Source organism: Neovison vison, chromosome 5, assembly GCF_020171115.1.
Source record: "Neovison vison isolate M4711 chromosome 5, ASM_NN_V1, whole genome shotgun sequence".
Classification (NCBI taxonomy): Eukaryota; Metazoa; Chordata; class Mammalia; order Carnivora; family Mustelidae; genus Neogale; species Neogale vison.
In genome coordinates this window covers 92,446,860-92,465,201 of record NC_058095.1, presented here as the reverse complement: position 1 = coordinate 92,465,201, position 18,342 = coordinate 92,446,860, and the positions used below count along the sequence as shown (strand labels likewise).

The following is an 18,342-nucleotide window of genomic DNA, read 5'->3' as shown; positions in this document are numbered from 1 at the left end:
TAGGTAAATGATACTGATGTGGCTGACCTGCAAATCTAAACACTAAGTAAAACAGTATTTGAGAACATATACAAAAAAGTTCAAACACTGTGGTTTTACAAGTTTAGTTTTATATTGCAATTTCCATTAAGATTTCAGTTATTGTTCACTATCTTCTCCATTTTCTCCTCACTTTTTATTTTTCCTGAGATCAATACTTGACTTGATGTTCCAAAATAAACCTAACACATCAGAAGAATTAAGAAAGGATTTACATTCCAAATTATGTCTGCCATAATTCTACTAATCTCCAGAAAAGAACCCTACCATAAATACTCTCCACGTTCCTTGTTACTCCATATTTTGTTCTCAAGAGTAGAAACAGTGTGAAAGTCATCTTTTGAAGACATGACAACCAAATTATTATAAGAAAAAACTTAAATGTCAAATTAATCAGAAAATACAATATATATCACCAGTAAATTTTGTAATAAAGATGGCTGAAAGAGGAACGTATAATCTTGAGGTAGAACAGAGTAGGAAGGAGGTTCCAAACTGAGATAAAACATGGAAGGAAGCAGAGAAAGTTTAACTAAATTAAACTTTAGTTAGTGAACTTTGACCTCAAGCAGAATAATCTAGAACTGAACCTCTAAAACCTACATCTCCTCACAAATAAACCAACAGCAAATAAGCCAAATCCCTTGGTCCCACCTGGTTCCACTTCCCTCATCCTAACAGTTTTAAAATCGAGAACAGAAGAAATAAACAGGATACATCACAAATCTTTGTCCCCTAAGTCTAAAGAATTTAACTTGTTATTAAAATGTAAAAAATTTACTAAAGTGAAAATCTGTTATCCCAATACTAGACATGGAGCGCAAATATCCAGGCAAAGCTGCATATTGATTGAAACATCACAGTAAAGTACAACTAAAACAAGAAGTATAAATGACAGGCACCAGAGACTTTTTGCTTTAATGGGGGTAGTGGGCAGGGGGTGGTGGGGAGGGGTGGTGCGTAATAGGAAAAGGACTCTCGATGGCTTAAAAAAGAAGGCAAAGAGAGCCTAAGAAAGGTATACAAGAGAAAGCCAATAATGCCAAATACAAATTTTGAGGGCTTCTCACTCTGCTTAGGACATGTCTCAATCATTGGTGGTCACCCTGCATAAAAATTCACAGCATAGCAAGAATATCTACTGAGATGTCATAGTACTGATTCACTTCATTTATACATATCTGTATTTCAATACCTAACTTTGTTATAAAGATACTTTCTTCCCAAAGGAGTCTTACCCAAAACTGTACTGTTCTCTAGATCACAGTTGTGATTCAGGATGACTCTCACCTCTTTTTCCACCAGGCCAGATCACAGCATCATCTATTCGGCTGTTTAGGTTTCCTCATGTATTACTCTCAAATATATTAGCTCTCATTTTCATTAAAATGTCTCCAGCATTTTGGGGGACTTAACTCTCCCACAGAGTACACAGCTATGATTTAATTTCTTCTACTGCCACTCTTGGCCACCAATAATTTTACACATTTTCAAACACTAGTTACTTTCCCTATCTATAATATTAAATAAGTCTAATGTAGAAAAAAAAATCAGTGCCTCTCAAACATCAGTTGTGAAATACCATGAAGATTCAATAATAATTTTCTAAATATTGTGGTTGTATATTTTATAAAGTAAAAGTGAGTTATTAGAAAAATAAGCACATATTTGGATGCTGCAGTATCAAATTATCAAATTATTATAAAGTTTCTAAAAATCTACTTTCAGTATTTTAACTTACCTCCCTACAGACAGGTCACAAATACTTGAGGGACTAGCCCTGATCCCTGCACATGAGCAGTACTGCCCTAATGGATATCTTCTCAGTACACAACTCTTCAGGAAGTTTGTCACACATCTAGCAACAATAAAGCAACCCAGACAAACGGCTATGAACCTGTTTAATACTGTTTTTCATATCCCACATTTTACTTCAACCAGTTCCTATAGATGCAAGGTCCTCAGTCATCATCTCTTAGCTCATCTATGATACAGAGAATTTTAAAAGTTGCTGATGATCCTAACTCTCAATAATCAAGCAATACCTTCTCAGTATTTGCCACAACATATTCCTCAACTTCAAAAAACCCCAACTCAAAACATCTTTTCACCATAAACGCTTCTACATCTAGAAAATTCTCTGGTATTTAGCAATCATCATATTTAAATTAATACTAATTAATATGCTGTTAAGTAGGTTCATGTATTGCCTCTTCAACTAGACCTTAGAGGGCAGTAAAAACATAAATACTCTTTCAATTTTCTACATAGCACATAGTAAGTCTGCTTACAGTAAAAACAGTAGGCTGATCGGATCCCAATAACTCATATACTCTCCAGGCAAAATGTAGTAATATCACCAAATGAGATTTCCAGAAAATAATTTAGGTATGAAATAGTAGTAGGTATGGCCTATCTGTTCTCCAATATCATTATGAAATAAAATGTCTCTAAGTAATCATGACAGCCTGCTTAGATTAACCTAGAATTATATTTACCTAAATTTGAGTTACTTCCACTAAAACTGCATCATGAAACAGACATTAAGCATTACTACAACAAAAGAAAGTCTACAGATGTCTCCAATTCACAACATGGAGCATGCAACACTTATGGTAAGAGTTGTTCTAACACAAAGAAATTCAAAACGTGAATTCAAACATTAATTTTCAAAACATATGCAACCTGTACCAAACATAGTAACTATATAGTCCACTACTGGAAAAAAAAATCTTATGTCCCTTCATATTATTTTAAATGTAAATGGCAAGAAAATATGGCCCTTCAAAGATATACTATGTGAACCCTGAATTCCTAAGTAGAGATTAATACATAGGTCCTTTCAGTTTAGAGAGACACTGAGTTTTAAGATTAAAGACACTGAGATTTAAGATTAAAGATACCATAGCCATTATCCAGGCCATGTTCATCATTTCATTAAAGCCCAGGAAGCTGGACCAAGGTCACAAAGCCAGAGGACCTCAGAAATTTCAAAATAGTGCTCATTTCACCATATTAATCTGCTTCCATTCCAAATACTGAGGTCACATTGGTAATAACATTTCCATTTACCACTTTCTTTTACTAAAATGAATTTTAAAAGAACAGGCACTATATATCCTCCTTTTCCCAGTCTCCAGAGATTGCTACCATTTCCTCAAAAACAAATGTGAGTAGCTCTAACTCCTATATTTCAACTTAAAGGTATAGTTCACTAAACCCTCATATTAGGAACACTTTTTAAGTGTTTATCTGCCATTCTAGTTTTACTTTCTACTCATAGATCGGAAAAGCAATTTATCACAATTAACTGATTATTTAAAAAGGGGACCCCCTAAGACTACTTAAGGGCTTTATATTTTTCCTTATACCAAATAGCTCCAGATAATTTGCTTTCTAGCTTGTATCTGGCTTTTCAGCATTTCAGTTTCCTTCCATATTGACTGGCTTTGCCTACTGTCACTTCCCACTACTGCCAATGAGTCAATTCTATTCCCCTTCTACTGTAAGGATTCAGAAACTACATATTCCAATTTATGAGAACAGCATGCAAATCAAGAGTAAATGTGTTCTTGATGATAGACCATTAGTAAGTCTCTAAAATCAAGCCCACACATTTTCATTTATCATTAAAAGCATTCAGTAATTATCTCCTTGATCTTTCATTTCAAAATGGAAATAATAGTAGGTACATAAAGTACTGATGTCATTTATACCTGATCCCATGATTCTTGAGACTATCTAGGCTTCTTCAATTTCATTTTATACTACCCCCCAATCAGATAACTTCCTAAAAGCATCTTAAACTTGCATCAATTTCCTAAAATTAATATTCTTTATGAGGGGGGAGGGTCTTTCTTCCATTACTTAGGAGACTGAAATTAGTTATAACACGGCAGTAATTTCCACCAAGATTTACAACCTCCTGAACCTCTTCAGGGGCTACTGATCCCAACTAAAACTACCACCTTCTCTAGATCATTATTACTATTGACATAATGATTCTCATTAAGACTCAAAGGCTTCAAACTGTAATAGAACTTCATTTCTCCTTGTCACAGAACTAGCTCCTATAAAATACTTCAAAATCTATGCATGGCCTATCAACCTCAATTCCAAAAAAATTAAATTTCTAACATAAACAGATTTTAAACTGTTTTCAAACAGGTGAACCAATTATGAAAAGTTGAAGATTTTTAAGGATGCCTTGTCATGAGGCGTTTAAATCAGGGGAGAAATATTGAAATTTTAGACAAAGCAGTCAAAAAATAAAGTTAAGACATGATTAATGTGCCTGTAAAGGGTCACATTAACAGCAACCACAACATTAAATTAGATGTTTTCTTGAAAACAGATTAAGATAAAGAAAAAAAGCAAAAGGATTTCATCCCTTCGCATAAAAAAATCTCTATTTCATGCACAGACACAAATCAAATTCTATATATATGAAATATATACCAAGGAAAAGGGCAAACAAAAGCAAGAAAAATATCACAGTCCATAAAAATGCCCCCCAACTTAAGAGAATATTGACCATTACATAGGTGATGACCCCAATATCACCTCTGTATTCCATTTAGTCTCACATAAATTTCAACTTCACCTACCTTTCTTCTCTGAGAGATGTTGAGGGCACCAAAATCATTAAACAAGGATGAAGCAGGTGAAGTTAGAGGATCTGGAAGGTAAGTTACATAAGTTTCCATATAGACAACTCAAGTAACTCACAAATCTAATAAATTTTTAACTTGACAATGCTTATAACAGTAATATAAATCATAACCACAGTTACTGTTAAACTCAATGCCTCACATACAACGGACATTCAAATATTTTCTAAGTGACTAAAACACAAACTGGAGAATACTTCGTTCAGCAAACACTCAGTACACATTTAATCAGAACCTATATGGAGTAGGATGCATTTGCTTACAACCAAAAGAAAAATCAAACAGAAAAAAAGAAAAGAGGACTCTTAACCATGCTATCAGTAATGTGTTTAGGAAGGAAGGAAGGGTACCTGTAGTAAATGTTTGTATGCTTGAGACCAAATCATGAGGAAAATTAAAGGGGCAGTGAGGTGGGCAAGATTGTAAACCACACTCCAAGTTACTGGACTTGGATTTTAACACTTAAGCAACGCCTTAAAACCATCTATTCTAGAGAACATTCCATATTTCTAAGTTTATCACCAGATATTTTAATTCTTACTAAAAACAGACGTAAAGTTTTTAAAGATGGAAATATTACATGTTTTAAAACATAAACATGAAATTCAAAGATTTTATATTTTCAAAGTTCTATTACTCTGTGGCCAGAAATTACAAACAAAAGTGTATCTCTAAACCGTTTTTCACTTAATAAATTAGAAGAGCTTCTGAAAAGGTATGCATGATATACATAGAATATCATTATCTTCAATTCTGAGCTCTAGTTAATCTTAAGTTTCTGGGCGCCTGGGTGGCTCAGTGGGTTAAGCCGCTGCCTTCGGCTCAGGTCATGATCTCAGGATCCTGGGATCGAGTCCCGCATCGGGCTCTCTGCTCAGCAGGGAGCCTGCTTCCTCCTCTCTCTCTCTCTGTCTGCCTCTCTGCCTACTTGTGATCTCTCTCTGTCAAATAAATAAATAAAATCTTAAAAAAAAAATTGTCTATAAAATTCTAAAAACCATAGTAGTGTTCCCATTTAAAGAAATCTTAAATCTCTTCATAACGCAGTATAGATTGCGGCTTAATTTCTCTAGGTTTGTCTCCCTGAATTTTCATAGTCTGGTCCTTCATTAGAATTAACAAGGTTTAATAATGCAAAGAAAGAGAAGCTAATAAAATAACAAGACGTAAAATATTTTTATGTAATTTATACATTCAAGGCACTTAGAAAAAGAAGTAATATTATTCATCCTTTAGTCTACTTTTGAGAGCATTTAAAAGTCAACATATAAACTCCATGGGAAAGCTAAAAATATTACTACACTACAAATTTTAGTTTCTAATAATTTTATTCTACATTAAAATGTTTTTTCCTACAGCAAGAAAAAAGTTGAAATAACCAAATAGTGATAGAAATTTGAAACACACACATAAAATGTCTATCTCAGAAAATAATCAACACGCAAATTCCTATTCTCACCATTAATAATAGTTGTTTGCATTTTATTGATGCAGAGTATTAATACTCAATTGTTACATATTTTAAGACACCATTCTTGAACATCTGTTTTTATTTTTTGTTTAACATTTGTCTTTTAAAATAGGATACAGAAAGATACTTGAAAATTCCATATCAAAAGCCTTAAAAATGATAATCTTTGAAACAGTAATTCCATGTCTAAGAATGTTTACAAAAGTGTAACTCAAAATATGAATACAGACTCATACACATAGTCCAATATTAGAGTACATACTTCTTTAAAAAAAGTTTTAAAAAAAGTTTAGTAAATTATGAAAATAACCAATAGAATTCAATTTATAATGATCAAGAAACACTCATGATATAATTTAAAAGTATACTTAATGCAATCTTAAGTATTATCATGTATATACTTGACTAAGTATTATTACATATTATGTATGTATACATTTATATATATTTTCACACTCAGACATAATGATTATTTGAAAGTATATGGAATCCAAATAATGGTTATTTGGAGTGAAAATAACATCATTCTTATTCTCTTCCTTATACCCATTTATAATTTTTAAGATTTCTACAATGAACATATTATTTTTAGAATCAGAAACAGAAAAGAGAAAAAGGGACCAAGTCTTACCATGGCCTGCATATGGCTTGGCACTGTCATTTAGAAGGCTTGGGGAGCTGCTACTATTAGTCATTCTCTGAAAAACAAAATAGATACATATAATATCACTGAGAAACACAGAATTGAGAATATTCAACTAATTCAGACTCTCTCCATTTCTTCCCCTCTAATCCACTTCTCACATTACTGACACTCTAATCTTCCTACAAATGTTGCTACATGGATTACAATAATTCATGCAAAAATTTCCAAATACTCTCTATGACACATCAAACAAAAATTTTACTCACTAGCCAGATATTTAAAACCAATGTTGCACACCAATTTTGAATTGCATTTCCATAACTTGTTAGATTGGGCAACATACATAACTATTAAGTCTCCTTGTCTATAAAATAAATATAAAGTCCAATATCCATCTCAGAAGATATGAAGTGACTATGTATAAAGTCAACAAATGCTTTCTAACATCCTTTCCCAATGGGTATTTCATATACCTTATAGATTCGGTAAAATCAGGCTATTCCCTGTACTCTAAACATGTTCCATTCTTTCTTATACTCTATAGCCTCTAGTCTCTTCATCCTGAAGGACCTTCACTCCATACCCACAAAACACAGAGTAGTGAAATTAGTCTCTTTTCCCTCTATCATCTACGTACTCCACTGTCATCCCACCCCAGTATTCACCCTTGAAAGCTCACCCTGAATCCAACCTTATCCCACCTAACCTTATCACTTCCTAAAACCTTACCTCCTACTCAACAAATTTAGGAATAAATGAAGACTGTAGATATCCCCCACCACTGGAATAAGCTTCATTGTTTAGTACCACATAAGGATACCTGCATCAAAGGATACTTTGTTTCCACTGGGCTTCCAAATCCATTGACTCCAATAAAGCTGGTGCTGAAATAGGAATCTGTGAGACTCGAATCTGTTAAAGCACCTCCATCTATTCCAGGAACTGAAAGATAAGGAAAATTCAAATATTTTAATTCTTTAAAAGCACAAAATATTGATGTAGTTTCCATGTCTCTAAATAAACTTTGAAGTCTTAAATCTCTGTCACATTTATTATTTATCTATTCATAACAAAAGGCAGGACCAAATAAAACTGGCTCAGCTCTAAAAATCTGTTCATCAATGCCCAAGTTGATGGATTTCTTTCCCACAGATAAAGTAATTTACTTTATATTAGCCACATAAGCACCACCAGGCATAACATGAAGAAATAAAGCAAACTTGCATTTCATTTTCTCATCATTTTCTTTAACTTTGCAAGACAGCAGAATATAAAACACTGCAATTTCTCCTGTGAATCTTTATATGAGAAACAGATGGAAGTTTCTCAGGGCTGTTTCTCTTAACCTAGCTTATGAAACAGACAGCAGTCTCACATTAACTCATAATTCAGTAAAAACAATTCTGCAGATGTAGCAATGAGATAGAGTTCAGGAATATAGATAAGCTGTTGATTTTGGGATAGATGAATACAGAATGATTGTAACTAGTAGGACAATCCATGATATATCAACAAAGTAATGGACAATCTGTTGTAGATCCTACCTTCCAGTAACTACATGGAATGATGCTATTTTCCAAGCTGCCAGTGAAGTACAAAGTTGTATGCTTTACAAATAAGCTAAGCTTCAAGTAGGTCGTCCACTTCTAGGCATAGCCTCTGATGATCACTGAAACCACTCCAACCCCCAAATAAGAAAAAAACTAAACAAAAAGCTGATGGCTGAATATAGGGTGCTATGATTTGAATTTCTGTATAACCACAGAATTCCTATGTTGAAATCCTAACCCCCAAAGATAATGGTAAAGAAAGTAGGGCCTTTGGGAGGTGCTTAGCTCATGGGAGTAGAGCCCTCAGGAATAAGATTAATATGCCTATAAAAGATACCTACAGAGATCCCAAGCCCCTTCAACCATGTGAGAGCATGAGGTACCCATTTATGAACCAGGAAGTAGGTTCTCACCAACCCCACACAGTGCTATGATCCCTGACTTCCCAGCCTCCAGAAGAGTGAGAAATACACTTCTGTTGTTTATAAAACATCGACTCTGAAATTTTATTACAGTGGCCCAAACAGACTAATATTTAGGGATTACTTGCAATCCTGAGGTAATTTTTAGTCTCTATTTTTAAGATTTATTACACAAAATGTCCGCAATTAGAATGTACTCCTTTTATAATTATAAAAAGATTTTTAATGGTTCATATCTTTTAAATTAGTGTTTATAATTTCAGATGTAGCAGAAGAATATAATCAGAAACACTGAAGATTTACACGTGAAGTTGTTCATCACTTTGTCCATTTATATACAAGTATTAAAAGTATTATTTTAATAATAAATAAGACACAATGTGAAATGCCCAACAACAACAAAAAAATTAAGTAAATTCCAACACATCTTTGAAAGAGTACTATGAAATTACTTAGAAATTATAATAATTAATGTCTGGGATTTATTAATACTCTAGCAAATAAAAAACTGGGAGGAGAGACAAAATAAAACTGGCAAAATGCAGGTCCTTATTGAAGCTGAGCGATAAGGGATTATTCCATTCTCCTCTCTACTTTTATCAAAGTTTAAAATTTTCCATAATAAAGGTTTAGAAAATGAGGTTAATAAATAATGGTATGTATCATAACTGTTTACAATGTGAAGTAAAAAGGGAATGTATTTTTATTTACAGTATAATAATTAGTATGATAATTAGTGTGCTTACATATATACAAACACAGATTATAAGACTGAACACACATACATATATATACACACACAGACACGCACCAAAATTTTAATCTTGTGTTACTGGGTTGAGATTGGGAGAGATTAGTCTTTTCTCAGATTATTTTCTATAATGTAGTTATTTTTATAACAAAAACGATGATGATAACAGAGAAATCCAAAAGGGGCTGAGTTCCTATATTCCACCAAAACCCTTACAGCATCTGTTATTTACCTTTTCCTGATAAAATAAAATAGTTTTCAAAAATAGAGTACAATTTCAGAGTCAAATTATTTAAATACAGCATTTTTATTTCAATGTTTTCAAATTCTAAATCCAATTTTCTCTTTTCTTCCTATGTTATAAAGGTACTACAATAAAACTATTATTGAACATGCCAGAATTTAAGTATCTGTGTTCAACATCTCACCTTAGTAAATTTTAAGAAAGATCCTCTGGACTAAAAATAAGCACCTAAAGGGCGCCTGGGTGGCTCAGTGGGTTAAAGCCTCTGCCTTCGGCTCAGGTCATGATCTCAGGGTCCTGGGATAGAGCCCCCCACCTGGCTCCCTGCTCTGCAGGGAGCCTGCTTCCTCCTCTCTCTCTGCCTGCCTCTCTGCCTACTTATGATCTCTGTCAAATAAATAAATAAAATCTTTAAAAAAATAAAAATAAGCACCCAAGCATAACAATATTTGCAAAACAAATGAATATTAAACTGTCAGAGGACAATAAAGCAATCTTATAAACATCCCATCCTTTAGAATACTGTATCATTTAGAAACAGAGTTTACCCTAATTTATTACCAAATTTCTGGTAGTGACTGATTCTTGCTATATTAAAATTGGTTTACATTCCTTTGGAATACACAACTTTGACACAACTTTGATGCTCCCTAACAAAGAAACAACTGACAAAGCTAAACAAAAAAAGAGAGAAAGGAGGGGAGAGGGTTAAACATGGCCAGTAATGAGGGTTAAAAAATTAATTAAGCACTCCACATAAACACCCAAAACTGTAACAACTGGAAAAAAAACATAGGGAAGAGCTACTTGACCTTGGTCTTGGCAAGAATTTTCTGAATGAGACACCAAAAGCACAAGCAACAAAAGCAAAAATAAACCTGTAGGACTGTATCAAATGAAAAGTATCTACAGAGCAAAAGAAACAATCAGCACAATAAAAAGGCAATCCATAAAACAACAGAAAATATTTGCAAACCATCCCTCTGATTAGGGATTAATATCCAAAATATATAAGGAACTCCTATAACTCAACAGCCCTTCAAAAATAGCCAATTAAAAAATAAGCAAAGGACTTGAATACACATTTTTCCAAAGAAGACACACAGATGACCACCAGGCATATGAAAAGATGCCTGATATCACAAATCATCAAGAAAATACAAATTAAAACCATAATGAAATACCCCCTTACACCTGTTAGAATGGCCATTATCAAAAGATAGAGATAAGTTTTGGCAAGGCCATGGAGAAAAGAGAATCCTTGACCACTGTCAGTGGGACTATAAATTGGTGGAGCCACTACTGAAAATAGTAAGGAGGTCCCTCAAAAATTAAAAACAGAACACACGATTTAGCAATCTTACCTCTGGTGAAACTAGAGGTTTAACCCCTGGCCTTCTCCAAGGTTTCACTTTCCATAGTTACCTATGGTCAACCTCAGTCAACCATATGGAAGCCAACGATCCTCTGACATAGCATCTTAAGGCCAGTGGTAAGCTAATACTATGTCACAATGCCTACATCATTTACCCTACTTCACTTGATCATGTAGGCATTTTATCAACAAACATCATCACAAGAAGGGTGAGTAACAGTACAATAAGATATTTTGAAAGAGAGAGAAAAACCACATTCATGTAACTTTTATTACAATATATTGATATATTATTGTATTTTATTATTGTTCTCAATGTCTTACTGTGCCTAATTCATAAATTAAACTTTAGCAAAGGTATATATGTATACATAGGAAAAAAACATGTATACGTAGGATTCATACTACCTGCAATTTCAAACATCCACTGGGGGTACTGGACTGTATTCCCTACAGATCAGAGGACCACTGTATCCCCTGCAGATAAGACAGGAATACTACTTTGTATTAATAAAAAGAAATGGAATCACAATCTTGAAGAAATTTCTGCACCCCTATTTTCACTGCAACATTACTCCTAATAGCCAAGACATGGAAACAACCTAGATGACCACTGACAGATGAATAGCTAATGAAAAGGTGATATATATATAAAATGTGGTATATACATATACGTTTATGTGTATGTATTCTGTGTATACACACATACACACACAAAATGAAATATTACTCAGCCATAAGAAAGAAAGAAATCCTGACATTTTTGACATCACGGATGGACCTTGAGGGCATTATGCTAAGTGAAATAAGTCAGAGAAAGACAAACAGTATATGTTCTCATTTATATGTGGAATATAAAAGAGCCAAACTCAAAGAAATAGAGCAGTGGTTGCCAAGGACTGAGAAGCAGAAGAAATAGGGAGATGCTGGTCCAACTTCCAGCTCCAAGATGAGTAAGTTCTGGGGATCTAATGTACTTCATGGTGACTATAATTTAAAAACTTTATTATGTACTTGAAACTTGTTAGAAGAGTCGAGTTTTAAAGTTATCACCACACACAAGAAAATGTAATTTCATGAAGGGACAGAGGTGTTGACCTACCTATGTGGTAATCATTCTGCAGTATGTATTTGTATGACACCATCACGCCATATACCTTGTTATATGTTAGTATCTCAATAAAGCTGAGAGGAAAAATTCCACACATATACTTTCATTTAACTTTTCGTATTTTGGAAGGAAGAGAATGAGATTTGCTACTTCCAAGAGTAGTTAGGAAAATCAGATCCTGAAGATACTGGGTTTTTCTAAGTTACTAAGAATAGGCACATGTCCTACCTACCTTATAAGATGCACAAAGAGAAAAGGCATGTAGAGCACTTTTGAAGTTTAAATTACATAAGCATAAGACACATTAGAGACTTTCCATTACCAAGGCTAGACAAGAACTTTTCATTAGTTTAACCCCTTATTTTTGCAATCCACTTTACGTAAACTTTACACCATCTCTATGGAATAATAGTATGCAATCCACTATAAGTAAAGCTTACTATTTCTAGGAAAGCTCTATGATCATCTCTATTATTATAACTTGTATCTGTACAGAATAATAATCAATTCAACAACCACTGTGTAGATAAGAACCTCAGTCCAACTGTCAACTGTGGCAAGGTTGATACTACTTTTACTTTGCAATTAAGCAAACTAACTGATTTAGAGAGATGAGAAAGCTTGCCCTATGCCACAAAGCTAGTAAGTACAAAACTGGGATGTAATGGCAATCTCTCAATTGCAGGAAATTGCCTTCCAGTTTTTAGGAGAGGGATTAGAAATCAAAAGATGAAATTTTAAGCCTGCACTTTTAAAATGATAATGAGACATTCAAACTTTGAACCAAAGGATCTCTCAGTACCTAGAGAATCAGAACTTCTATATCTGTCAGCAGTTACCCTGCCATTGTTAACATATGAATGTATATGATGATAACCCACTTAAAAAAAAAAAACAAACCAATCTCGCGGCTTCACTAAATAAATGTTCATCATCTTCAGTCTTGTCTCCTCTTGATGAAATGGGTTTAACTTTCCAAAAACATTAGAATAAACCAATGTTACCCAAAGGGAATTCTGAAGTCAAGTGGAAAAAGCTCAAAAAACTAAAAGTAAATCCATTTCTTCACTACACAACTTCTCAGAGCCTATGTCTACAATGTGAACTGTGACAATTCAAAAATGAGACAGAGTACTTCCCAAATGTATCTGACTAAGGAACCCTATCTACATGGAGGAGCTTCGGGGTCTACAGTTGCACAGAAAACAAAAAGTGACCCCTGAAAATACTGAGTGGTTTTTGTCTGCTGAAGAGGACATCATAGCCAAGATGCTGGCAATGCTTACCCTATGTGATGAAACCCAAACTTCTCAGTCTGACATTAAAAAGCCCTCAACGATCTTTTCTCAATCTCTATCATTTCCCAAGGTACTAGGTTCGAGTTTCAGTTTTGCCACTTACTAGCCATAAAGTATCGGGCAAAACACTTATAAAATGTAGAATGTACCATCACTTGTAAAATGAAACTCATACCATCTACTCTGCAAACCTCAATGAAAAATTATGAAAAACAATGAAACAGAGTAAGAATCATGACAGTTGCACGACTCTATAATACAATATTTATTTATTAATTTATTAATTTATTAATATTTAATACAATTATTCAATAAATAGGCTTGAAACAAGTGGGTATCCATCAGTGAAAAAAATGAATAAATACAAAGATATTTCCAAAAGACCAAAGATTATAGTGTAATCAAAGTAAAAAATAATATATATACACATCTACTATAAAAATATCTTTACAATAATCGTAACATTACTGAACTCCCTCCTCCAGTCAAAATGATACACTCACTAAATTTTCAAAGTCTACACTTTACAAATAGAGTACCATCAATTCCTACATACACACACCCAGCTCTATGTTCTTCAGACCCAGATATATGATGGAAAAGAAAAAAAAACTTGGAATTACACAATGAATTCCAATCCTACTTTTGCCACTCACTAGCTGTATGACCTTGAGCAAACAATCCTCTAAGATTCATTTCATCTGAAAAAGGAGGCAACAGCATCTCAACCAAAGCTGTGGTAGGGACTCAAGTGAAGCAACCTATGCAAACTGCCTCATAGGTCATCATAAATATTTTTTTCCTCTTCTCCTGTCTCTAGAATGCACTGCCCAATTATTCCAAGCTGTTAAAACCTTTACCCCTTACCATATCATTTATACCACTCATCTGACTTAAAATATATACACATTTCCTTTGACTTTTATTGCTGCCTTCAACTATTTAAATCTTCAAATTCTTATATGTTTCTGTAACATCTGCCCATCTAACTTATCTATTAACTGAGATTTGGAACTATTTCTATTTTTTTTTTTTTGTATTATCTAATCGAGTAGCACATTTGTATAAATACAGTTAAGCCCTTTTTTAAAAAAAAGGTATTTTTAAAAGGTGATAAAAGGGGACGCCTGGGTGGCTCAGTTGGTTAAGCAGCTGCCTTTGGCTCAGGTCATGATCCCGGCGTCCTGGGATCGAGTCCCACATCAGGCTCCTTGCTCGGCAGGGAGCCTGCTTCTCCCTCTGCCTCTGCCTGCCTGTCTGTCTGCCTGTGCTCGCTCTCTCTCCCTCTCTCTCTGACAAATAAATAAATAAAATCTTAAAAAAAAAAAGTTGATAAAAGATGCACTATATTATGACTTTCACATCCAAGCTTCATAAAATACCAATGTAAATGGTATCATTGCCTCCAATTTTCCTAATTACAAAATTAAGAAGCAGAAGTTCTAGATGATGGTAAGGCGGATGCAGGCCCAAGAAACAGGGGTTCCTCCACCCACTCAGCAGTCAGGGGCACCAACCTTTTGGTACAGACTGAGCAAATACAACTTGCCCATATGATCTGCTTCAGCCAGTTGCCAACCACTGACCTCCAACTGTTTGTTTACTTTTAAGCAGGTTCCATGCCCAACGTGGGGCTTGAACTCAAGACCCCAAGATTAAGAGTCACATGCTCTACTGAGCCAGCCATGCACCTCACTTTGACAACATATTTAATCCAAGTCTCAGTTTCCTCCTCTGTAATAGAAATTATCACAACTACTTTCCAGGGCTGTTGTGAGAATAATTCAGTACAATGACATGCCTAGATGATACTATTTGCCTAATGATTCTTTTTTGTGGTTATCATTTGGATCCATTTACAAATTTATTTGTAAAAGTTATCTTGCTTTTTCTGATGAAAAGCTAACATGTTCTTTGTATAGAATGCATTAGGGGAAGTTTTTCACGTAGTTTTTTAAATGATGAAAAGGTAGCTTGGAATATTTCAGACATCCCTTAGGAACTGTCTGAAAGAAAAGACTCAAATCCAAAGCAGGTGGCTGGACAAGACGTACAGGTCAGTGTGAAAGACTGGACTTCCTTCAAAAGCTCCTGAAACTAAGAAAAAGTCCAAGGGAACTATGAGAAAACTAATTAATGGCTACAAATATTATATTTGTAATAAAGTTTCTGTGCAGAACCATAGAGAGACCATTCCACATTCCAGACTCTCTACCTAACTCTGAGGCATCATTAACCAACACCGATGATAACTAAAGAGAAGAAAGACCTTAGTAGCACAAAGCATCAATCATAAGTCAAATGTAATTTTATGTACATTATCTCATTTTTTACCCACTCAACAAGTGGAATGTATCCTCCCAAAACTCATGTTCATGTCCTAATCTCAGTATCTCAGAAAGTTCTTATTTCAGTACAGAATCATTGAAAATGTAATTAGTTAAGATGAGGTCATTCAGGTGAATCCTACAGTACAATTTTTTTTTCCTGGTTTCATTATCAGTTTCCTTTTTCTTTTTTCCTTTTCAAATTTGTTGTTTAATCACCCTCCCCCAATACACACATACAATAAAAATAAAAGATTAAATGGGGGATTATTAAACCAATAAACTTAAGCTTAAAAAAAGTATCTCACTTGAACATTAAGTTCAGAAGTTCCTAAGCAGCCAAGATAAAAAGGAAAAATGTAAGTTAAAAATACTCACCTAGTAAAATAACCAATACCAATTCCTTGAGCAAAAATAATTCCTAGTACAAAATTCTTCAGAGAAATTTTTATAAGGATTTTTATATCTGGAGTACTGATCATCATGCATCTTCAATACAGGTAAAAGAAAAATTTCTAGAAACTTTTTTTATATTAATTCTCAATAGAAGTAGAAAACATAGTATTAAACCACAACTCAACTGAGATAATAAAGGGCTAAGAATTTTAAGAACTTCCCTTTTTAGCCATTTACCTTGACCAATCTTCCCCTCTTGAATGCTCATTTTCTTGCTTTGAAACATTTATTTCTGGTTCTGATAGACAAATTACATATAGACAGATAGACAATAATACCAGCTGCCATGTATTGCTTATATATACAATCTCATCAGTCCTTTAAAATATATATCATTATTGCCTATTTTGGTGGCAGTGCCAGAGACGAAATTTGAAACCAGAACAAACTTACTTCAAAGGCTACAAAAATCACTGTACTACATTCCTCTCAGCCCTTCCTACAGACTTACCTTTACAATGACCTATTATTAAATCTTCAAGTACAATGTGTTACAAGTACTTTTAAGCTAAAAATTCATTTATCCTTAACTCCTTTCTCTCTCCCATTTACCCTCTGAAGTAGGTGCTTCACCAAATCTCTCTCAAATGTGTCCGAATGCCTAAATCAAGTCCTTGGCATTTCTCTCTCCCACTGCCACAAGGCTATTGTTTCCCTATCTCCACCCTTGGAAGCCAAAAACTCCTATGGTTATCTCTTTAAGACATAGATCTTACCACTGCACTGAGAACAGCCTACAAGGACCTTCACAATGTGGCCACAAAATCTATCATCTGGTCCCACTCTCCATAATAAAGCCTCTTCTCCACAACAGGAGACTACAGAACACAAGCATGCACAGGGCTGTCTCTCAAAATCTGTGTCCTTGTCATCTGCCTAGGATGCCCTTCTCTTCTACCAGGTATGCTTCATAGATCTTTCAAAAAATAGTTCAAATATTCCCTCTTCATGAGACCTTCCAAAATATCCCTGAATAGAGTCTGTTTGTATACAACTTTATACCTATACTGTATCATACTTGTGCCCAAATTTATACATTTCAAAATCCTTTACTAGACTGCCCATTCATAAATGGCCAGAACCACGCATCTTTGCCTTCGCTGATATAGTACGGTATCTGGCACAAAAGTGCTCAATAAAAACTTGATAATTAAGCTTTCTAATCAGTGCCCAGAGTATACATATACCAAATCATACTTACTGAGTAGTTATCTGCATAAAATATACCTCCAGAGGCAAGTTAACATTGTTTTAAAAACTGTAAATTGTATCTGGCAAACTGGCCCTTATGAAAGTTACCATACCTTTGCACCAAGATAGACACACCAAGGCCTCTGAGAAGACGGGGGGAAAAAATCCTGAAACAGCAATTTTACATAGGTCACAGTGGCTTAATAAGAGCTCAGCTGAGATCCTAGTGTTTCACAGTGGAATATACATAATTCACTGTTTTGAACTGAAAATTTAAGATATACATTACTTAGTTTCCAGAATCAGAGACAAACTGTATGTAGAACAGCAAGACTCTGGTAAACAGTGCATTCTGAGGAGCACTACAATACCACAGGCCTTCCAATGTACACTGGCTACAAACTTGACAATAAACAACTAAATAAATTGGGTTGTCACGTGAAGCTATTTAATATTTAGTACTGCCCCTTTGATTACTTACTGAAACATGTCTTACAGCAAGACAGTTCTCATTTAGGATCTGTGCCAAGATGATTGCTTTCTCTATGCAATCTCAATCTGCCAATAAATAAATGTTTTGAGTATTCCATTCTTCTTGCTTTCTCAGTAGAGTAAATCAGAATTTATTAATGTATTTCTAAAACCAGCTTACTCCATGCCAAAATATTAGTGTAAGATCATCCAAACCCATAGTTTAATGAGAAGTTAAAAGCAGAGTTGGTTTTTTTTAATAGCAATTAAAATCTTTTAACAAATTTTGTAATATATAAATTTATAATATATAAAATTTG

The 18,342-nt window shown here is 34.2% G+C and overlaps 1 protein-coding gene across 3 annotated transcripts in view; it reads right to left on the bottom strand.

The window, feature by feature from the left end:
• The window catches only part of PAN3 (poly(A) specific ribonuclease subunit PAN3), a 131,980-nt gene that overhangs the window by 103,769 nt on the left and 9,869 nt on the right, over positions 1–18,342 (bottom strand). For all 3 annotated transcript variants that reach the window (XM_044249516.1, XM_044249515.1, XM_044249517.1), the window contains exons 2-4: positions 7,647–7,768; positions 6,812–6,878; positions 4,647–4,717 (exon numbers count right to left, since the gene is read on the bottom strand). In XM_044249516.1, coding sequence (XP_044105451.1) covers positions 4,647–4,717; positions 6,812–6,878; positions 7,647–7,768 — 260 coding nt within the window. The remainder of the gene's footprint in view (positions 1–4,646; positions 4,718–6,811; positions 6,879–7,646; positions 7,769–18,342) is intronic.